We start from the raw sequence: 24,316 nt of genomic DNA on the forward strand, positions 1-24,316 counted from the left end.
GCAAGGTGTATTGAGCAGCATCAGAGTCTGATGTTGAGGTATGTAGGAGATGTCATGTGAAGACGCATTCACTGAGGTTAACCTCCACATGAGGTAATGCTTCTTCTTGCGGCCCTGCTGTTGTCTAGACATTGGGAAATGACCTCCCTTGCCATTGCTCCCACTCCCTTTTGAAGGTGCTTCTTGAGGGTTTCCCGGGAACCCATGGAAGCATGCTGTATTTCTTTCTGCCCAGTTCCATCACTAATGCCTCCAGTATTACATCCACCATTCTGGAACCCTCTGCCTATTCTGGTGTTCATTTTGCAATAATTTATTTTGCAGTATTATTTTTTGTGCTGCTTCCTTTTAAGATGCAGCCAGCTTGCACAAGAGCAAGCTGGCTGTCCCACATAATGTGCTTCTGGGCCCTCCTGCTGTGCACAGGCAGTCTTCAAGAGCAGACAGTACTGCCTGGATCACTTGGACCAACACTATAATCATAAAAATGAGGTGGGTATATTCGAACTCGGGTCCCCAGAGCATTACCCAGGGTCTCTGGGTGACTAGTCCAGCAACAATTAGGCTACTGCCTCCCCATAACATGAGAAATGTACTGGTAGATGTATGAGTCATAGTGGCCCTCAAGGTAAGGGACTGAGGAATTTGAGTAATGAAACCCATTGGAACACCTCCTACAATCTTGCTGTTTGTATTTACATAGCCCCATCAACCTAACATAGTCCAAGGCACTTTCACAGGAGTGTTACCAAACAAAATCTGACACTGAGCCACGTATGGAGATATTAGGACAGGCGATGAAAAGCGATGGGTTTTAAGGAGAATCTGAAAGGGGAAGAGAGAGATAGGGGGCTGGGGTTCAGGGAGGGAATGCCAAAGCTTAGTCCCAAGCAGCTGAAGGCACTGCTGTTAATGGCGAAATAAAAATCAGAGATGCACAAGAAAACAGCAGTAGAGGAGAGGAGAACCTTGGAGGATTCTAGCGCCGGAGGAGGTTATAGAAAAAAGGAGTGCGGCAATGAAGTGATTTGAAAACAAGAATGAGAATGTTAATAGCAAGGTGATAACTTACTGAGGATCTCAATACAAGGGAAATATTGTATGGAACAAACAATGGATTGCATTGTTAAGAAGGATATATACAAGTATATATCTGACTGGGAACACAACTTGAACTGAATGACCCTTTCTCCTTGCTTTGTGGTTATATGGGAGGGTGCAGAATGATTGAACAACTGATAACCACAGTTAATATCAGAACAAGAAGTGGGCGGCACGGTGGCGCATTGTTTAGCACTGCTGACTCACGGCACCGAGGACAGGATCTAGGTTCAATCCCAGCTGACTGTCTGTGTGGAGTGAGCACATATTCCCTGTATCTGCGTGGATCTCACCCCCACAACCCAAAGATGTGCAGGGTAGGTGGATTGGCCAGGCTAAATTGCCCCTTAATTCATAGAATTTACAGTGCAGAAGGAGGCCATTCGGCCCATTGAGTCTGCACCGGCCCCTGAAAGAGCACCCTACCTAAGCCCACACCTCCACCCTATCCACCTAACCTTTGGAAAGTACGGGGCAATTTAGCGTGACCAATCCACCTAACCCGCACATCTTTAGACTGTGGGAGGAAACCGGAACACCTGAAGGAAACCCACGGAGACACGGGGAGAATGTGCAGACTCTGCACAGACAGTGACCCAAGCCGGGAATCAAACCCAGGTCCCTGGCACTATGAAGCAATGGTGCTAACCACTGTGCTGATTGGAAAAAACAAATTGGGTACTTTGAATTTTAAAACAATATCTGAACAATAAGAATGATGTTGGTGCTCATCGTTTCAATGGAAATTCTAGTTAATTTTCAGAATTCCTATCCCCATTCCAATCTGGAATGTCTCGCTCAAATGACTTGTTCTATTGGTTCAGGGGCAAATTAAAAAAAACAAGTTTGATCTAATTTCTGAAATTCTGTGGATACGTCTGCCTTGCCTCCTTCCACCCTCCACCACCAGCACATAGAGTGATGTCTCCATTAGTACAGATTTCATTGTGAAAGAGCGATTGATAAAAAATCTCAGCCTTTCAGTGGGCCACAAGGTGGTGCTGTACTGAAGTATGAAGGGGATATTTATAGGTTAGATTTTGACATGTGTTGCTGTGAAATTTCCTCAATTATGAATTCTTGTCTTTTCATATATTATTGGACAGTGAAAGCCATTCCACACATCTTAATTCATCCATCTGTAGAGATCCCCACCCCCCACCCCCACATGTCCATGTGATAATTACTTTGTGTGTAAAAGTGCCCTCAGAACTGTCCTAAGAGTACCCTTCTCTAGATTGAACATGTGTTCCCAATTTCTTCTCCCAGATTTAAAATAGTATTTTGAGCCAACCTTTTCTGTATCCTGAACAATCTTCTACATCTCCAAAGGCTGACCTCTCAGAGCCCAATTTGCTCCTGATTTTCTTCACAACTTAGATCCCTGGCCCTGCTCTGTAGCTCTAATATGAAAGCAAAATACCGTGGATGTTGGAAATCTGAAATAAAAACAAAAACATTTTGCAAATACTCAGCAGGTCAGGCAACATCCATGGAGAGAATATGAGAACAAGGAGCAGGAGTAGGCAATTCAGCCCCTCAAGCCACTCTGCCATTCAGTACAATTATGGCTGATCTCATCACGGCCTCAACTCCACTTTCCTGCCTTCAACCCATTACGAATTATAAATCAGTCTATCTCCTCCTTAAATTTACTCAATGTCCCGGCATCCACCGCACTCTGGGGTAGTAAATTCCACAGATTCACCTCCCTTTGAGAGAATGAATTTCTTCTCATCTGTTTTAAATCTGCTACCCCTTATCCTAAAACTATGACCACTCGTTCCAGATTACTCCACAAGAGGAAGCATCTGTTCTACGTTTAGTTTGTCAATACCTTTAATCATTTAATATACCTCAATTAGATCTCCTCTCAATCTTCTAAACTCGGGAGAGTATCGGCATAAACTGCTCAATCTCTCTTCATCAGACAAACCCTTCATCTCTGGAATCCTCTGAACTGCCTTTAATGCAACTGCATCTCTCCTCAAACGAGGGAACCAAATTTGTACACAGTACTCCAGGTGCAATGCCTTGTACAGTTGCAGCATCACTTCCCTACTTTCATACTCTATTTCTTTAGCTATAAGGCCAAAATACCATTTGCCTTCCTTATTACCTGCTGTACCTGCATGCTAGTTTTCTGTAATTCATGCACAAGGACACCCAGATCCCCCTGCACCAAAGCACTCTGAAGTTTCTCTCCATTTAGATAATAAATTGCCTTTCCATTTTTCCGAGCAAAATGGATAACCTCACACTTAGCCACATTAAACTCCATCTCCCAAATTTTGGTCCACTCACCTAACCTATCCATATCTATTTGTAAATTTCTTATTTCCTCATTGCAACTTACTGTCTTAACTTATTTTAGTGCCATCTGCAAATTTGGCATCCAAATCATTAATACAGATTGTAAATAGTTGGGGCCTGTGGACTGAACCCTGTGACATCCCACGGTTTACATCTTGCCAATCAGAAAAAAAATCCATTTATCCCGACTCTCTGCCTTCTGTCGGTTAGCCAGTTTGCTGACCAAGCTGATAAATTACTCGTAACCCCATGTGATCCTACTGTGTGTATTAACCATCTGTGCTGGCACCTTATCAAATGCCTTCCAGAAGTCCTCATATACTACATCTACAGGATCCCCATTATCCACTTGGCTTGTTGCATCTTTGAAGAACATTAGCAAATTAGGCAGACACAATTTACCCTTCATAAAACCATGCTGATTGTAATGGACTGTCTTTTGACTTTCCAAATGCCCTCTTATTACTTCCTTAATAATGGATCCTAACAATTTTCCAATGACAAATCTTAAACCAATCAGTCTATAGTTTCCTACTTTCTGCCACCCACCCTTTTTGAATAACAGCATTATATTAGCATTTTTACAATCCACTGGCACCTCTCCCACATCCAGGGAATTTTGGAATATTATAATCAATGGATCCACTATCTCTGCTGCCACTTCCTTTAAGGCCCTAGGATATAGGCCGTCAGGTCTGACTTGTCTGACTTCAATCCCAAAAATTTGTTTAGTACTATTTCTCTATTGGTGATGACTGTTCTACGTTCTCCCTTTCTATTACCTCTGCATTACCTGTTACTATTGGGATGGTACGAATGTCGTCCATCGTGTAAACTGAGGCAAAATATTGATTTATCATCTCCGCCATTTCTGTGTTCCCCACTATTAACTCCCCAGTCTCATCCTCCAAGAGACCAACATTCAGTTTAGCTACTCTCTTCCCTTTTTTATACTTTTTAAAATACTTTCGTTAAATTAAGGGGCAATTTAGCATGGCCAATCCACCTACCCTGCACATCATAGGGTTGTGAGGTTGAGGCCCATGCAGACATGGGGAGAATGTGCAAACTCCACAGAGAGACAGGGACCCGGGGCCGGGATTCAACCCGGGTCCTTGGTGCCTTGAGGCAGCAGTGCTAACCACTGCACCATCATGCTGTCCCCTCCCTTTTTTATACTGATAGAAGGTTTTGCTGTCCTTTTTTATATTTTGTGCTTTTTTAAAAAAAAATGTTCATTAAGAGTTTTTAAACAAAATTTTCAACCATACAAACAAACCCCCCCCCCCCCCCCCGCCCCCGTAACAGAAAAGAAAGAAAGCTTGCATAGCAAGACATGAACATGGCAAGTCAATATGATACAGAACTTTGTACATTGGATTCCTCCCGTACGTGTCAGTTTCCCCGATCATTCATGTGTTTTCTTGCTCAAATGCCCCCCAGAAAACCCCCCTTCCCCCTCCCTCCCTCTTCCCCCACCCACCCCCCTTGAAAGATTACCCCCCCCCCCACGCTCCTCCCCTGGATTGCTGTTGCTGCTGTCTGACCTTCATCTAACGCTCCACGAGATAGTCTAGGAACGGTTGCCACCGCCTGTAGAACCCCTGCGCAGACCCTCTCAAGGCAAACTTTATCCTCGCCAACTTGATAAACCCTGCCATATCATTTATCCAGGCCTCCACGCTGGGGGGCTTTGCCTCTTTCCACATTAACAAGATCCTTCGCCGGGCTACTAGGGACGCAAAGGCCAGAATGCCAGCCTCTTTCGCCTCCTGCACTCCCGGCTCGTCCACTACTCCAAATAGTGCTAGCCCCCAGCTTGGCTTGACCCGGACTTTCACCACCTTAGATACTATTCCCGCAACTCCCCTCCAGAACCCCTCCAGTGCCGGGCATGACCAAAACATATGGACATGGTTCGCCGGACTTCCTGAGCACCTCCCACATCTGTCCTCCACCCCAAAGAACCTACTCAGCCTCGCCCCCATCATAGGCGCTCTGTGCACTACCTTTAACTGTATCAGGCTAAGCCTGGCCCACGAGGAAGAGGAATTAACCCTACTTAGGGCATCAGCCCACAACCCCTCCTCAATCTCCTCCCCTAGCTCCACTTCCAATTTACCTTTCAGCTCCTCTACCAAAGCCTCCCCCTCTTCTTTCATCTCCTGGTATATCGTCGACATCTTGCCCTCCCCGACCCATTTGCCCGAGATCACCCTGTCTTGAATCCCCTGTGCTGGGAGCAGCGGGAATTCCCACACCTGCCGCCTCACAAACGCCCTCACTTGCATGTACCTGAAAGCATTTCCCGGGGGTAGTCCAAATTTCTCCTCCAGCGCCCCTAAGCTCGCAAATGTCCCATCGATGACAAGGTCCCCCATTCTTCTAATTCCTGCCCGATGCCAGCTCTGAAACCCCCCGTCCATCCTTCCTGGGACAAACCGATGGTTATCCCTAATCGGGGACCACACCGAGGCTCCCAACACTCCCCTGTGTCGTCTCCACTGCCCCCAGATCTTTAGTGTTGCCGGCACCACCGGGCTCGTGGTGTACCTTGTCGGCGAGAGCGGCAACGGTGCCGTCACCAGCGCCCCCAGGCTCGTTCCTTTGCAGGACGCCAACTCCAACCTCTTCCACACCGGCCCCTCACCCTCCATCACCCACTTACGGATCATCGCCACGTTGGCTGCCCAGTAGTAGCCACCCAAATTCGGCAACCCCAACCCTCCTCTATCCCTGCTACACTCCAGGAGCCCCCTCCTTACCGTCGGGGTCTTGCTCGCCTACACAAAACTCATAATGCTCCTGCCTACCCTCTTAAAAAAGGCCTTGGTGATCATGATTGGAAGGCACTGGAACACAAAAAGAAACCTTGGGAGGACCACCATTTTAATCGACTGTACCCTGCCCGCCCGCGAGATTGGCAACATGTCCCACCTTTTAAAATCCTCCTCCATCTGTTCCACCAGCTGCGTCAAATTTGGTTTGTGCAGTGCCCCCCAGCTCCTAGCTACCTGAATCCCCAAGTATCGAAAGCTCCTTTCCGCCCTCCTCAACGGTAGGTCATCTATCCCTCTTCCCTGATCCCCCGGATGCACCACAAAGAGCTCACTCTTTCCCACGTTGAGCTTATAGCCCGCAAAAATCTCCAAACTCCCTTAGGATCTGCATGACCTCAACCATCCCCTCCACTGGATCCGCCACATACAGCAACAGGCCGTCTGCGTACAGCGACACCCGATGTTCCTCTCCCCCTCGGACCACCCCCTTCCATTTCCCCGACTCCCTTAACGCCACGCCAAAGGTTCAATTGCCAATGCAAACAGCAGAGGGGACAGGGGGCATCCCTGCCTCGTCCCTCGATACAGCCGGAAATACTCCGACCTCCGCCGGTTTGTGACCACACTCACCACCGGGGCTCTATACAGGAGCTTGACCCAACTAATAAACCCTCCCCCGAACTCAAACCTCCTCAACACTTCCCAGAGATACTCCCATTCTACTCGGTCAAAGGCCTTCTCCGCGTCCATGGCTGCCACTATCTCCGCCTCTCCCTCCACTGATGGCATCATTATCACATTTAGGAGCCTTCGCACATTGGTATTTAGCTGCCTACCCTTTACAAATCCCGTCTGGTCCTCATGAATCACCCCCGGGACACAGTCCTCAATCCTCGTAGCCAACATTTTTGCCAGCAACTTAGCATCTACTTTGAGGAGCGAGATCGGTCTATACGACCCACATTGCAGTGGGTCCTTATCCCGCTTCAAGATCAAAGAGATCGTCGCCTCCGACATTGTCGGGGGCAGGGTCCCCCCCTCATTGCTTCATTGAAGGTCCTTACCAGCAACGGGGCTAACAGGTCTACAAACCTCCTATAAAACTCCACCGGGAACCCATCCGACCCCGGGGCCTTCCCTGCCTGCATGCTCCCCAGTCCTTTAACCAGCTCCTCCACCCCAATTGGCACCCCCAAACCAGCCACCTCCTGCTCCTCCACCCTCGGGAACCTCTGTTGGTCCAAGAATCGTAGCATCCCCTCTTTTCCCCCTGGGGGCTGGGACCTATACAGCTCCTCGTAAAAGGTCTTGAATGCCTCATTCACTTTCACCGCACTCCGCACCGTAGTTCTCCTGCCATCCTTGATTCCACCTATTTCTCCAGCTGCCATCCTCTTACGGAGCTGATGTGCCAGCATCCGACTCGCCTTCTCCCCATATTCATATATCGCCCCCGTGCCTTCCTCCACTGTGCCTCTGCCTTCCTGTGGTCAACAGGTCGATCTCCGTCTGGAGACTTCGTCTCTCCCTGAGTAGTCCCTCATCAGGAGCCTCTGCATGTCTCCTGTCCACCCTTAAGATCTCCCCCACTAACCTCTCCCTTTCCCTGCCCTCTCTCTTCACCCTGTGAGCCCTGATGGAAATTAACTCTCCCCTGACCACCGCCTTCAGCGCCTCCCATACTACTCCCACCTGCACCTCCCAGTTGTCGTTGGCCTCCAGATACCTTTCGATGCACCCCCGCACCCTCCCACACACTTCCTCGTCTGCCAGCAGTCCCACATCCAATCGCCACAATGGGCGCTGGTCCCTCTCCTCCCCCAGCTCCAGTTCCACCCAGTGCGGGGCATGGTCTGAAATGGCTATGGCCGAACACTCCGGTCCCTCCACTTTCAGGATGAATGCCCGGCCCAAAACAAAAAAATCTATCCGGGAGTAGGCCTTATGTACGTGGGAGAAAAAAGAAAATTCTCTGGCCAAAGGCCTGGCAAATCTCCACAGATCTACTCCCCCTATCTGATCCATAAACCCCCAAAGCACCTTGGCTGCAGCCGGCCTCTTCCCCGTCCTAGATCTGGAACGATCTAATGCTGGGTCCAGCACCGTGTTAAAATCCCCACCCATTATCAAGCTCCCTACCTCCAAGTCTGGAATACGCCCCAACATCCGTTTCATGAATCCAGCATCGTCCCAGTTTGGGACATATACATTCACCAGTACCACCTCCGTCCCCTGCAACCTACCGCTTACCATCACGTATCGGCCTCCATTGTCCGCTACTATGTTCTTGGCCTCAAACGACACCCGCTTCCCCACCAATATTGCCACCCCTCTATTCTTCGCATCCAGCCCCGAATGGAACACCTGTCCTAGCCTTCCCTTCCTTAACCTGACCTGATCTGCCACCTTCAGATGCGTCTCCTGAAGCGTGACCACGTCTGCTTTCAGTCCCTTTAAGTGCACGAACACTCGGGCCCTCTTAACCGGCCCATTTAGGCCTCTCACATTCCACGTGACCAGCCGGATTGGGGGCTACCCCACCCCGCCGACTAGCCATCTCCTATCTTAGGCCAGTCCCGTGCCCGCGCCTCCCGCACCCTCCAGTCCCCCAGACGGGGAACCCCCGCCCCGACCATCTTTTCCATGTTCAGTTCCCCCTTGGACAGTGCAGCAGCAACCCTAATGTCCCCCCCTCCCCGCTAGATCCAGATCGAGCACTTTTGCTCTCCCCATATTACTTCCGTGAGTCAGCTGACTTCTGCTGACCCCGGCTTCTCTCGCCTTCCCGTTGATCTCCCCGTGTGGGAGTCTCTCTTCCTCCTTACCTTCCTCCATCCCCCCTCCCTAGCGCGGGAAAAAGCCCGCGCTTTCCTGAAGCAGCCCCGCCCCCTGTGGCGCAGCTCCTGTTGCGGCCTTTGTCCCAGTTCCCCCATCCCCGAGTCTCACCTCCCTCCAGCACCGACGCCCACATTCGCCACCATCTCGTCTACAGAAAAGAAAAGAATTTTAACCAGAACTCTACCCACATCCCCATCCATCATCCCACCCATGAAATATACTTTACATAAGAACATAAGAACGAGGAACAGGAGTAGGCCATCTGGCCCCTCGAGCCTGCTCCGCCATTGAATGAGATCATGGCTGATCTTTGTGGACTCAGCTCCACTCTCCGGCCCGTACACCATATCCCCGAATCCCTTTATTCTTTAGAAAGGTATCTATCTTTTTCTTAAAAACTTTTAAAGAAGGAGCCTCAACTGCTTCACTGGGCAAGGAATTCCAGAGATTCACAACCCTTTGGGTGAAGAAGTTCCTCCTAAACTCGGTCCTAAATCTACTTCCCCTTATTTTGAGGCTATGCCCCCTAGTTCTGCTTTCCCCGACCAGTGGAAACAACCTGCCCGCATCTATCCTATCTATTCCCTTCATAATTTTATGTTTCAATAAGATCAATCTTTTTTTTTTAAATAATATTTTATTGAAAATTTTTGGTCAGCCAACACAGTACATTGTGCATCCTTTACACAACATTATAACAATACAGATAATAATGACCTTTTTTATTTAAACAAGAACAAAAGAAAACAACAACAAATAAATAAATATTAAATAACAAAAAATAAAAACTAGCCCTAATTGGCAACTGCCTTGTCTCAGGCCACACCCTCCCCCCCCCACCCCCCAAGTCCTGGGCTGCTGCTGCTGCCTTCTTTGTTCTCCCCTATCTGTCTTTCCGCAAGATATTCGACGAACGGTTGCCACCGCCTAGTAAACCCTTGAGCCGACCCCCTTAGGACGAACTTAATCCGCTCTAACTTTATGAACCCCGCCATATCATTTATCCAGGTCTCCACCCCCGGGGGCTTGGCTTCTTTCCACATTAGCAATATTCTGCGCCGGGCTACTAGGGACGCAAAGGCCAAAACATCGGCCTCTTTCGCCTCCTGCACTCCCGGCTCTTGTGCAACCCCAAATATAGCCAACCCCCAGCTTGGTTCGACCCGGACTCCTACTACTTTCGAAAGCACCTTTGTCACCCCCATCCAAAACCCCTGTAGTGCCGGGCATGACCAAAACATATGGGTATGATTCGCTGGGCTTCTCGAGCACCTCGCACACCTATCCTCCACCCCAAAAAATTTACTGAGCCGTGTTCCAGTCATATGTGCCCTGTGTAATACCTTAAACTGAATCAGGCTTAGCCTGGCGCACGAGGACGACGAGTTTACCCTGTTTAGGGCATCTGCCCACATCCCCTCCTCAATCTCCTCCCCTAGCTCTTCTTCCCATTTCCCTTTTAGTTCGTCCATCATAGTCTCCCCTTCGTCTCTCATTTCCCTATATATATCCGACACCTTACCGTCCCCCACCCATTTCTTTGAGATGACTCTGTCCTGCACCTCTTGTGTCGGGAGCTGCGGGAATTCCCTCACCTGCTGCCTCGCAAAAGCCCTCAATTGCATATACCTGAATGCATTCCCTTGGGGCAACCCATATTTCTCGGTCAGCGCTCCCAGACTCGCAAACTTCCCATCCACAAATAGATCTTTCAATTGCGTTATACCTGCTCTTTGCCACATTCCATATCCCCCATCCATTCCCCCCGGGGCAAACCTATGGTTGTTTCTTATCGGGGACCCCCCCAGTGCTCCGGTCTTTCCCCTATGTCGTCTCCACTGTCCCCAAATCTTCAGTGTAGCTACCACCACCGGACTCGTGGTATAGTTCCTTGGTGAGAACGGCAATGGGGCTGTCACCATAGCCTGCAGGCTGGTCCCCCTACAGGACGCCCTCTCTAATCTCTTCCACGCCGCTCCTTCCTCCTCTCCCATCCACTTACTCACCATTGAAATATTAGCGGCCCAATAATACTCACTTAGGCTCGGTAGTGCCAGCCCCCCCCCTATCCCTACTACGCTGTAAGAATCCCTTCCTCACTCTCGGAGTCTTCCCGGCCCAAACAAAACCCATAATACTCTTTTCTATCCTTTTGAAAAAAGCCTTCGTGATCACCACCGGGAGACACTGAAACACAAAAAGGAATCTCGGGAGGACCACCATCTTAACTGCCTGCACCCTCCCTGCCATTGACAATGCTACCATGTCCCATCTCTTGAAATCTTCCTCCATCTGTTCCACCAACCGCGTCAAATTTAGCCTGTGCAATGTGCCCCAATTCTTAGCTATCTGGATCCCCAGGTAACGAAAGTCTCTTGTTAACTTCCTCAACGGTAGGTCTTCTATTTCTCTACTCTGCTCCCCTGGATGCACCACAAACAGCTCACTCTTTCCCATGTTCAATTTATACCCTGAAAAATCCCCAAACTCCCCAAGTATCCGCATTATTTCTGGCATCCCCTCCGCTGGATCCGCCACATATAGTAGCAGATCATCCGCATATAAAGATACCCGGTGTTCTTCTCCTCCCCTAAGTATTCCCCTCCATCCCTTGGAACCTCTCAGCGCTATCGCCAGGGGCTCAATCGCCAGTGCAAACAGTAATGGGGACAGAGGACATCCCTGCCTTGTCCCTCTATGGAGCCGAAAATATGCCGATCCCCGTCCATTCGTGACCACACTCGCCACTGGGGCCCTATACAACAGCTGCACCCATCTAACATACCCCTCTCCGAACCCAAATCTCCTCAACACCTCCCACAGATAATCCCACTCCACTCTATCAAATGCTTTCTCGGCATCCATCGCCACTACTATCTCCATTTCACCCTCTGGTGGGGCCATCATCATTACCCCTAACAACCTCCGTATGTTCGTGTTCAGCTGTCTCCCCTTCACAAACCCAGTTTGGTCCTCATGAACCACCCCCGGGACACATTCCTCTATTCTCATTGCCATTACCTTGGCCAAGACCTTGGCATCTACATTGAGGAGGGAGATTGGTCTATAGGACCCGCATTGTAGCGGATCCTTTTCCTTCTTTAAAAGAAGCGATATCGTTGCTTCTGACATAGTCGGGGGCAGTTGTCCCCTTTCCTTTGCCTCGTTGAAGGTCCTCGTCAGTAGCGGGGCGAGCAAGTCCAAATATTTTCTGTAAAATTCAACTGGGAATCCGTCCGGTCCCGGGGCCTTTCCCGTCTGCATGTTCCTAATTCCTTTCACCACTTCTTCTACCGTGATCTGTGCTCCCAATCCCATCCTTTCCTGCTCTTCCACCTTGGGAATTTCCAGCCGATCCAAAAACTCCATCATTCTCTCCCTCCCATCCGGGGGTTGAGCTTCATACAATTTTTTATAAAATGTCTTAAACACTTCATTCACTCTCTCCGCTCCCCGCTCCCCCTCTCCATCTTCGTCTCTCACCCCCCCTATTTCCCTCGCTGCTCCCCTTTTCCTCAATTGGTGTGCCAGCAATCTGCTCGCCTTCTCTCCATATTCATACTGTACACCCTGCGCCTTCCTCCATTGTGCCTCTGCAGTGCCTGTGGTCAGCAAGTCAAATTCCACATGCAGCCTTTGCCTTTCCCTATACAGTCCCTCCTCCGGTGCTTCCGCATACTGTCTGTCCACCCTCAAAAGTTCTTGCAACAACCGCTCCCGTTCCTTACTCTCCTGCTTCCCTTTATGTGTCCTTATTGATATCAGCTCCCCCCTAACCACCGCCTTCAACGCCTCCCAGACCACTCCCACCTGAACCTCCCCATTGTCATTGAGTTCCAAGTACTTTTCAATGCATCCCCTCACCCTTAAGCACACCCCCTCATCCGCCATTAGTCCCATATCCATTCTCCAGGGTGGTCGCCCTCTTGTTTCCTCCCCTATCTCCAAGTCTACCCAGTGTGGGGCATGATCCGAAATGGCTATAGCCGTATATTCCGTTCCCCTCACCCTCGGGATCAATGCCCTACCCAACACAAAAAAGTCTATGCGTGAATAGACTTTATGGACATAGGAGAAAAACGAGAACTCCTTACTCCTAGGTCTACTGAATCTCCACGGGTCCACCCCTCCCATCTGCTCCATAAAATCCTTAAGCACCTTGGCTGCTGCCGGCCTCCTACCAGTCCTGGACTTCGACCTATCCAGCCTTGGTTCCAACACCGTGTTAAAGTCTCCCCCCATTATCAGCTTTCCGGTCTCTAGGTCTGGGATGCGTCCTAGCATTCGCCTCATAAAATTGGCATCGTCCCAATTCGGGGCATACACGTTTACCAACACCACCATCTCTCCCTGTAATTTGCCACTCACCATCACGTATCTGCCCCCGTTATCCGCCACTATAGTCTTTGCCTCGAACATTACCCGCTTCCCCACTAATATAGCCACCCCCCTGTTTTTCGCATCCAGCCCCGAATGGAACACCTGCCCTACCCATCCTTTGCGCAACCTAACCCGATCTATCAGTTTCAGGTGCGTTTCCTGCAACATGACCACATCTGCTTTAAGTTTCTTAAGGTGTGCGAGTACTCGTGCCCTCTTTATCGGCCCGTTAAGCCCCTCACGTTCCACGTGATCAGCCGAGTTGGGGGGCTTCCCACCCCCCCCCTTGCCGGTTAGCCATCATCTTTTTCCAGCTTCTCGCCCAGTTCCCACGCGGCTGTATTTCTCCCAGACGGTGCCCCCCCGCCCATCCTTTCCCGCACCCACTCCCCCCTTTCCCCAGCAGCAGCAACCCAGTAATTCCCCCCCCCCCCCCCCGCTAGACCCCCCGCTAGCGTAATTACTCCCCCCATGTTGCTCCCAGAAGTCAGCAAACTCTGGCTGACCTCGGCTTCCCCCCGTGATCACGGCTCGCCCCGTGCGGCGCCCCCTCCTTCCTGCTTCTCTATTCCCGCCATAATTATCATAGCGCGGGAACCAAGCCCGCGCCTCTCCCTCGGCCCCGCCTCCCATGGCCAACGCCCCATCTCCTCTCCCTCCCCACCTCCCCCCATCACCACCTGTGGGAGAAAGAAAAGTTACCATACCGCAGGATTAATCATACAATCCCTCTTCGCCCCCCCCCCCCCCCCCCCCACTCGTCCCACCACTTTGTCCAAACGTTCATTTTCGTAGTCCAATCATTCCAATTTTTCTTCTACAATAAAAGTCCACGCTTCATCCGCCGTCTCAAAGTAGTGGTGCCTCCCTTGATATGTGACCCACAGTCTTGCCGGTTGCAGCATTCCAAACTTTATCTTTTTTTTGTGAAGTACCGCTTTGGCCCGATTAAAGCTCGCCCTCCTTCTCGCCACCTCCGCACTCCAATCTTGATAGACGCGGATCACCGCGTTCTCCCATTTACTACACCGAGTTTTCTTCGCCCATCTAAGGACCATTTCTCTATCCTTAAAACGGAGAAATCTCACCACTATGGCTCTGGGAGCTTCTCCTGCTCTCGGTCCTCGCACCATAACTCGGTATGCTCCCTCCACCTCCAACGGACCCGTCGGGGCCTCCACTCCCATTAACGAGTGCAGCATCGTGCTCACATATGCCCCGACGTCCGCCCCCTCCACACCTTCAGGAAGGCCAAGAATCCTCAAGTTGTTCCTCCTTGCGTTATTTTCCAGTGCCTCCAACCTCTCCACAGATCGTTTCTGGTGTGCCTCCTGTATCTCTGACTTCACCACCAGGCCCTGTATGTCGTTTTCATTCTCTGCTGCTTTCGCCTTCACGACCCGAAGCTCGTGCTCCTGGGTCTTTTGTTCCTTTTTCAGCCCTTCAATCGCCTGTAATATCGGGGCCAACAACTCTTTCTTCATTTCCTTTTTTATCTCCTCCACGCAGCGTTTCAAAAACTCTTGTTGTTCAGGGCCCCATATGAAACTGCCACCTTCCGACGCCATCTTGGTTTCTGCTTGCCTTCCTTGCCGTTGTTCCAAAGGATCCGCTGCAATCCGGCCACTTTCCTCTCCTTTTTCCATCCGTGTCCAGGGGGAACACCCTTCTGGTTTACCGCACGGTGTTTTCAGCCGTTAAAATTGCCGTTGGGGCTCCTATCAAGAGCCCAAAAGTCCGTTTCACAGGGAGCTGCCGAAACGTGCGACTCAGCTGGTCATCGCCGCACCCGGAAGTCCAATAAGATCATTCTAAACTCCAATGAGCACAGTCCCAGTCTACTCAACCTCTCGTCATAATCTAATCCCCTCAACTCTGGGATCAGCCTAGTGAATCTCCTCTGCACTCCCTCCAGTGCCAATATGTCCTTTCTCAGGTAAGGAGACCAAAACTGAACACAATATGCCAGATGTGGCCTCACCAACACCCTATACAATTGCAGCATAACCTCCCTAGTCTTGAACTCCATCCCTCTAGCAATGAAAGACAAAACTCGATTAGCCTTCTTAATCACCTGTTGCACCTGCACACCAACTTTTTGCGACTCGTGCTCCAGCACACCCAGGTCCCTCTGCACAGCAGCATGTTTTAACATCTTACCGTTTAAATAATAATCCATTCTGCTGTTATTCCTCCCAAAATGGATAGCTTCACACTTGGCAACATTGAATTCCATCTGCCAGACCCTAGCCCATTCACCTAACCTATCCAAATCCTTCTGCAGACTTCCGGTATCCTCTGCACTTTTTGCTTTACCACTCATCTTAGTGTCGTCTGCAAACTTTGATACATTGCATTTGGTCCCCAACTCCAAATCATCTATGTAAATTGTGAACAACTGCGGGCTCAATACTGATCCTTGAGGGACCCCACTAGTTACAGGTTGCCAACCAGAGGAACACTCATTTATCCCCACTCTCTGCTTTCTGTTAGTTAACCAATCCTCTACCCATGCTACCACTTTACCCTCAATGCCATGCATCTTTAGTTTATGCAGCAACCTTTTGTGTGGCACCTTGTCAAAAGCTTTCTGGAAATCCAGATATACCACATCCATTGGCTCCCCGTTATCTACTGCACTGGTAACGTCCTCAAACAATTCTACCAAATTTGTCAGACACGACCTACCCTTTGTGAACCCATGCTGCGTCTGCCCAATGGGACAATTTCCCTCCAGGTGCCCCGCTATTTCCTCCTTAATGATAGATTCAAGCATTTTCCCTACAACCGAAGTTAAGCTTACCGGCCTATAATTACCCGCTTTCTGCCGACCTCCTTTTTTAAACAGTGGTGTCATGTTTGCTACTTTCCAATCCTCTGGGACCACCCCAGAGTCTAGTGAATTTTGATAAATTATCAGTAGTGCTTTACAATTTCCCTAGCCATCTCTTTTAACACTCTGGGATGCATCCCATCAGGGCCAGGAGACTTGTCTACCTTTAGCCCCATTAGCTTGCCCAATACTGCCTCCTTCGTGATTACAATCATCTCAAGGTCCTCACCTATCATACCTTTATTTCCATCAGTCACTGGCATGTTATTTGTGTCTTCCACTGTGAAAACTGACCCAAAAAACCTGTTCAGCTCCTCAGCCATTTCCCCATCTCCTATTATTAAATCTCCCTTCTCATCTTCCAAAGGACCAATATTTACCTTAGCCACTCTTTTTTGTCTTATATATTTGTAGAAGCTTTTACTATCTGCTTTTATGTTCTGAGCCAGTTTACTTTCATAGTCTACCTTACTCTTCTTTATAGCTTTTTTTAGTAGCTTTCTGTTGTCCCCTAAAGACTTCCCAGTCCTCTAGTCTCCCACTAATTTTTGCCACTTTGTATGTTTTTTCCTTCAATTTGATACTCTCCCTCACCTCCTTAGATATCCACGGTCGGTTTTTCCCCTTTCTACCGTCTTTCCCCATTTTTCCAACCCCGTATACAACCAACATCCCCCTCCCACAACTACAGCCCCTCAGTTCGAGTCCAATTTTTCAGTTTGGATGCAGGTCCAGGCCTCTTCTGGCGTTTCAAAATAATGGTGTCGGTCCTGATAAGCCGAAGCTGACTCTTTTTTTGTGCAGCACCGCCTTAGCCCGGTTGAAGCCAGCCCTCCTCCTTGCCACCTCCGCGCTCCAATCCTGGTAGACTCGGATCACCGCATTCTCCCATCTACTGCTCCTCTCCTTCTTGGACCATCTCAGGACACTCTCTCTGTCCGCGAAACGATGGAACCTCGCCACTATCGCTCTTGGCGGCCCATCAGCCTTGGGTCTCCTCGCCAGGACCCGGTGAGCCCCTTCCAGCTCCAAGGGGCTCGGAGAGGCCTCCGCACCCATCAGCGACTGGAGCATCGTACTCACATACGCCCCGGCATCAGCTCCCTCCACTCCTTCGGGGAGACCCAGGATCCGGAGATTCTTCCTCCTCAACCTGTTCTCCAGGACCTCGAGTGTTTCGGCCCACCTCCTGTGCACCGCCTCGTGCGTCTCCATTTTTACCGCCAGGCCCAGGATCTCGTCTCGTTCTCATTCGTTTTATCCCTCACCTAACGAAGCTCCACCACCTGGGCCTTCTGGGTCTCCTTCAGCTCCTCGATCGCCAACAGCATTGGCGCCAGCACCTCCTTTTTAAGCTCCTCCACACAGCACTTAAGGAACTCCTGCTGGTCCGGCCCCCATGTTGCTTGATCTCCGCCCTCCGCCATCTTGTTTTTTCCCCCTCGTTTTTGCCGCTGCTCCAGAGCCTCTTTCTCCGACGCTCCACCGCTAATTTCCGCCATACAACGTAAGGGGGGAACCTTACTTCACCTTCCCACACGGGATTAAATCAAAAAATTTCCGTTGGGGCTCCTCTGGAGAGCCCAAAAGCCCGTGCTAGCGGGAGCTGCCGAAATGTGCGGCTTAGCTCCACATCGCCGCAACCGGAAGTCCCCATATTTTGTGCTTGTTTACCTGTGCTCTTTTTATTACTTTAGTATTACCCCTTTGTTGATCTTTATTTTCTTAAAATATTTTATTCCAGGCATTTTCACATATATGCATAAAATATCAGAAAAACAATAAAACAACTCAATAAACAACCACAACCCTTCCCCTGCCAATCAGCCATACCCATTTTTCAGCCAGGCCCCAGCCCATGTCACGCGCCCCTCCAGGCCCACCCCCGGATGTCCACCACCATCGACCACTTCCCAACTGCGCAACACAACATACACCCATGTCAGCAATCCACCCCCTCCCCCCACACTGAAACCTCCATTCCTTCCTCCTTGCAACCCCCACTTCACTCCCATTAACTAGTCTACCCAGCTAGCATGGTGGCCCCCACCCAAGGCCTCCAACTTCTCCTCCTCCCTCCAGTTCACCATCCCCCCATTCATCCTAACCACCAAAACATAAAGAGTAACAAAAGGCACACTCACCATCTCTACTCCCCCGCCAAGGCTCGCCCAGAATACCCAGCCCAAAACACTGTAAAAAGCACATAACACTCCTCCAAAGTTCAATGCACTCACACTCCTGTAAATCTGTTGTCCTTCATAAAGTCTGTTGCCTCCTCTGGTATGTTGAAATAAAGCTCCTGTTTCTGGAAAGTCACCCACAGGCGGGCCGGGTACAATACTCCAAACTTCACCCCTTCTCAAAGATGGCAGCCTTTATCCGGTTGAACCCGGCACTCCTCCTCGCCAACTCCGCACACAGGTCTTGGTAGACTCGTAGTGCACTCCCTTCCCAGGTACAGTTCCTGGTCTGCCCCGCCCATCGTAGGATATTTTCTTTATCCAAAAAGCGATGCAGCCACACCACCATCGCCCTCAGCGGCTCCCCCACCAACGGCCTCCTCCTCAGTGCCGTGTGTGCTCGGTCCCACCTCGAAAGGCCAATCAAAGGCTCCCTCCCCCTTATCCAGCATACTCGCCACATACACAGCGGCCTCCGCACCTTCGATGCCTTCAGGCACCCCAACAATCCTCACATTTTGCCTGCTGGAGCGGTTCACTAGGTTCTCCACCTTCTCGGTCAACCTCTTCTGGCTTTCCCACATCACTCCCAACTCTGCCGCCAATGAGGCCATCTGCTTCTCATGCTCCTCCACTGCCTCCTCCACTTTCTGAATTGCCCAGCCCTGGGACTCCAGCATGTGCTCAACTCGCTCAATCCAGTTTTCAACAGCTCCACCACCTTGGCCAGGTCTTCCAGGGCCTTTTTTCTCTGCTGCTGAAACCTGTTATTCAAGAACTCCACCAGCTGCTCCACTGACCACTGGGTGGGCAGTGTGGTGCATCTGTGGTGCACCACAAAAACCGCTTCAACTGGTCTTTCTTTCTAGCGGCATTCCTCTTCTGCTGATCCATGCACCAGCCACACCAGAGGAGTATTACATTCCCTGGGCACTCCTGCACCTTTTGTCCTCAAATCCTACACCCTTTGGATGGGAAAAGACTGAAAAAATCCACCTTGAGTGGGAGCCACCAAATGTGGGACCATTCACTCTATGGCAGCTACCGGAAACCCTTTTGTTGATCTTTAAATGTTTCCCAATCTTCCAGCGTGCCACTGGCCTTTGCAACATGGTATGCCTTAGTTTTTGTCTTTATGTTATCTTTATCTTCCATGCCTAGCCATGGATGTTTTTCCCACTCTTACAATCTTTCTTCCTGCTCTGGAATATATTTTAGTTGGGAAAATTTGAATGTCTCCTTAAACAACTGCCCATACTCATCAACTGTCCTACCTTTCAGCCTTTTTTCCTCATCTACAAGGGCTAAATCTGACCTCATGCCTACGTAATTACCTTTGTTTAACTCCAGAAGCTAGTGTGGGACTCCAGTTTCTCGTCCTCAAACTGAATTTGAATTCTATCATGCTATGATCACTCTTCCCTAGAGGATCCTTATCTGTGAGGTCATTAATTTAATCCCTCCTCATTATACAACACCAAATCCATAACAGCCTGCTCCCTGGTTGGTTCCACAACATATTGCTCCAAGAAACAATCTCTAATACATTCAATGAACTCTCCCTTGAGGCTACCTTTGCCAATTTGATTAATCCAGTCTATATGAGTATTAAAATCACCTGTGATTATTGTTGCACCTTTCTTACAAACATCCAATATTTCTGGTTTATTGGCCCACTGCAGAACTACTGTTTGGGGACTTATAGATTACTCCCAGCAGGGACTTCTTTCCTTTTCTATTTCTTCTTTTTACTCAGACTGATTCCACCTCTTCATCTCCAGTGCCTATATCATTTCTCACAATAGCACTGATCCCTTACTTTACTAGCAATGCTACACCATGCCCTTTTCCTTTCTGTCTATCCTTCCAAAATACTGAGTACCCTTGGATGTTCAAATACCAGACCTGGTCTCCTTGTAACCGTGTCTCAGTAACCAGCACCAAATCATAGTTTTTTGTCCCTATTTGCGTTGTTAACTCATTAAACAGACATAAAGCCTTTAAGTTTTTTCTCTTATCAATTTTCCCCATTTTTGTCTGATTCCTTGGTGCAATATGGGGTTCACACGTTATGTCTCTTCCTTTTATTTTCCGGTAACAATCCCCTTCATCACTAACCTGCACTCCTACCATCTCCTTTAACTCGGATTTTCTAATTTTCCATGCAATGAACCCTCGCTCCCACCAGTTAATTTAAAGTCCCATATAGAGAGTTGATGTTTCAGGCAGAAAGGCCATCAACCGGAAACGTTAACACTGTTTCCACATTTGTTTCCTGACTGGCTGAGTATTTCCAACGCTTTTTATTTTTTAGCTTTGTAGTACTGGTCTGCAGTGGGTCCATGGAGGGTCTTTCTTTAATGCAGCACTGTGAGTGCTGAATTGTCAAATGTGCCATCATTTGAATGAGATGCTAAACTAAGGCTTTGTCTGCATTCTCAGATGAATGTCAAAGCTCTCACGGCACTATTCAAAGAGGAACAGGAGAGTTCTCCCTGGTGACCAATACGATTAACCCTGAATGATGCACCTAAAAAAAGACAGAAAATATGATCATTTTCACATTGCTGTTTTTTGGAACTTACTGGCATGTTTTTTTCATTACAACAGTAACTACTCTTCAAATAAGGGCTTAATTTACGATTACAGCAACATGGGATGTTCTGAGGTCAAGAAAAGCAAGTCTTTCCTTTGTTTTTGTCGAGGAGGACTGAATAATATATTCATTATGTGCTCTAAATACAGTATTATGAAGTTGATTATTATTTCCTCTGACTTTTTTTTTCAAATTTTCAATGTTTATTGAAACTGTGGTATGTACATCCATTCAGCCAGAGGATATGTAATCGGCACAGCAATATAAAATGTACAAAGGTTTGCAATTATATCCACAGCTTGAAAATTTGACAGTAGAAGCAGCCAGTGATGGATGACAGCAATAAGCAGTTGCTTTTACTCTGGTCCTCCACGCTGAATGTATTCCATTTCGTCTACTGGTATTGGTTGCCTTCTGTATTTCTGCGGTAGAGATCTTATTATTTCTACAGTGTCACGTGGACCAGACAGTTGGCTAATAGGAACAGAGACGGAGCTAGGTGCTGTTGATTGCCGACCCTGGATTGAATTTGGTAGTATCGGGTTATTCATCAACTGAAGCGCTTTGTGTACATTAGGGCGAGGGGAAATATTTCTATCTGGGAACCTAATTAATTGTTGATGTGGTTTCACAATCTGCATTACTCGACCGCTAGCCGCCATCTTACTTCCCCATAAGTTGCCCATGGCGACGCTAATTAAACATGCACTTCCGAGTCAAAGTTCCGCGTGTCACCAAGAGAGCGCACGCCCAATCGTCGGCGGCTCGTGCGTTCCTTCTCGGTTTCCTCTGACTTTTAGCCTGCTCTTTTGGCAATGTAGTTCAAAGTCCTATTGTTTCTGTTGATTTCTGCTCTGCATTGACTGAACATATTTGGCATTGAGTCGAATAAGACTCCTGCATCTCTTTTAGCTCCATCCTTAACTACTGCAACACCATTAATGAACTATGTATATTGTCAATTTTTTTCTCCTTTTCTAATTAGTAATGGCTGAAAGAGTTATGGAAAATGGGCAGGAAAGTGGAGTTGAGGCCGAAAGGCGATAGGTCATGATTGTATTGAATGGCAGAGCAGGCTCTAGGGACTGAATTGCCGACCCCTGCTCCTAGTTCTTATGTGTAGCATTTTACATTTATTAAAAAATATTTTTTATTCTCCTCCTTTTTCACATTTTCTCCCAAATTTACAGCCACCAACAATAAACAATAATCAGTAACAAATATGTCAATCCCCATATCAATAACAACGATCCCATCCTCCCACCAAACCCCATTAGCCCGCATGTTCACACAAACAAATGACAAAAAGGAATCAGGGATCACCCATGGTCGCCATTAACACACACCGCCCCCTCCCCCCAGCCCTCCAACCTATCCCTCCAACTAATAGAACATAGAACATAGAAAAATACAGCCCAGAACAGGCCCTTCGGCCTACGATGATGTGCCGAACCTTTGTCCGAGATTAATCATAGATTATCATAGAATTTACAGTGCAGAAGGAGGCCATTCGGCCCATCGAGTCTGCACTGGCTCTTGGAAAGAGCACCATACCCAAGGTTAATACCTCCTCCCCATCCCCATAACCCAGTAACCCCACCCAACACTAAGGGCAATTTTGGACACTAAAGGCAATTTATCATGGCCAATCCACCTAACCTGCACATCTTTGGACTGTGGGCGGAAAGCGGAGCACCCGGAGGAAACTCACGCACACACGGGGAGGATGTGCAGACTCCGCACAGACAGTGACCCAATTCGGAATCAAACCTGGGACCCTGGAGCTGTGAAGCAATTGTGCTATCCACAATGCTACCGTGCTGCCCTTAAGAACAAATTAATCTACACTATATCATTCTAACGCAATGCATGTACCTATCCAATAGCTGCTTGTAGGTCCTTAATGTTTCCGACTCAACTACTTCCACAGGCAGTGCATTCCATGCCCCCACTACTTTCTGGGTAAATAACCTACCTCTGACATCCCCCCTATATCTTCCACCATTCACCTTAAATTTATGTCCCATTGTAATGGTTTGTTCCACCCGGGGAAAAAGTCTCTGACTGTCTACTCTATCTATTCCCCTGATCATCTTATAAACCTCTATCAAGTCGCCCCTCATCGTTCTCCGTTCTAATGAGAAAAGGCCTAGCACCCTCAACTTTTCCTCATAAGACCTACTCTCCATTCCAGGCAATATCCCGGTAAATCTCCTTTGCACCTTTTCCAAAGCTTCCACATCCTTCCTAAAATGAGGCGACCAGAACTGTACACAGTACTCCAAATGTGGCCTTACCAAGGTTTTATACAGCTGCATCATCACCTCACGGCTCTTAAATTCAATCCCTCTGTTAATGAACGCTAGCACACCATAGGCCTTCTTCACAGCTCTATGTACTTGAGTGGCAACTTTCAAAGATGTATGAACATAGACCCCAAGATCTCTCTGCTCCTCCACATTGCCAAGAACCCTACTGTTAACCCTGTATTCCGCATTCATATTTGTCCTTCCAAAATGGACAACCTCACACTTTTCAGGGTTAAGCGCCATCTGCCATTTCTCAGCCCAGCTCTGCATCCTATCTATGTCTCTTTGCAGTTGACAACAGCCCTCCTTACTATCCACAACTCCACTAATCTTCATATCGTCTGCAAATTTACTGACCCACCCTTCAACTCCCTCATCCAAGTCATTAATGAAAATCACAAACAGCAGAGGACCCAGAACTGATCCCTGCGGTATGCCACTGGTAACTGGGATCCAGGCTGAATATTTGTCATCCACCACCACTCTCTGACTTCTATCGGTTAGCCAGTTCGTTATCCAACTGGCCAAATTTTCCACTATCCCATGCCTCCTTACTTTCTGCATAAGCCTACCATGGGGAACCTTATCAAATGCCTTACTAAAATCCATGTACACTACATCCACTGCTTTACCTCCATCCACATGCTTGGTCACCTCCTCAAAGAATTCAATAAGACTTATAAGGCAAGGCCTACCCCTCACAAATCCGTGCTGACTATCCCTAATCAAGCAGTGTCTTTCCAGATGCTCAGAAATCCTATCCCTCAGTACCCTTTCCATTACTTTGCCTACCACCGAAGTAAGACTAACTGGCCTGTAATTCCCAGGGTTATCCCTATTCCCTTTTTTGAACAGGGGCACGATATTCGCCACTCTCCAATCCCCTGGTACCACCCCTGTTGACAGTGAGGACGAAAAGATCATTGCCAACGGCTCTGCAATTTCATCTCTTGCTTCCCATAAAATCCTTGGATATATCCCGC

The 24,316-nt window shown here is 48.7% G+C and overlaps 1 protein-coding gene across 1 annotated transcript; it reads right to left on the minus strand.

Annotated features, from left to right (window-relative positions):
• Positions 1-21,211: 21,211 nt before the first annotated feature.
• kgd4 (alpha-ketoglutarate dehydrogenase subunit 4) lies at positions 21,212-21,803 on the minus strand. Its single transcript, XM_072466831.1, has one exon. It carries the CDS (start codon positions 21,708-21,710, stop codon positions 21,381-21,383), a length of 330 nt encoding a protein of 109 aa, XP_072322932.1. The 5' UTR covers positions 21,711-21,803; the 3' UTR covers positions 21,212-21,380.
• Positions 21,804-24,316: the final 2,513 nt, after the last annotated feature.

This window comes from Scyliorhinus torazame, chromosome 10 (genome assembly GCF_047496885.1).
Source record: "Scyliorhinus torazame isolate Kashiwa2021f chromosome 10, sScyTor2.1, whole genome shotgun sequence".
Classification (NCBI taxonomy): domain Eukaryota; kingdom Metazoa; phylum Chordata; class Chondrichthyes; order Carcharhiniformes; family Scyliorhinidae; genus Scyliorhinus; species Scyliorhinus torazame.

What these genes read in the sequence shown, in the direction of transcription:
- kgd4 (XM_072466831.1), bottom strand. Translation starts at nt 21,710, where the DNA reads ATGGGCAACTTATGGGGAAGTAAGATGGCGGCTAGCGGTCGAGTAATG.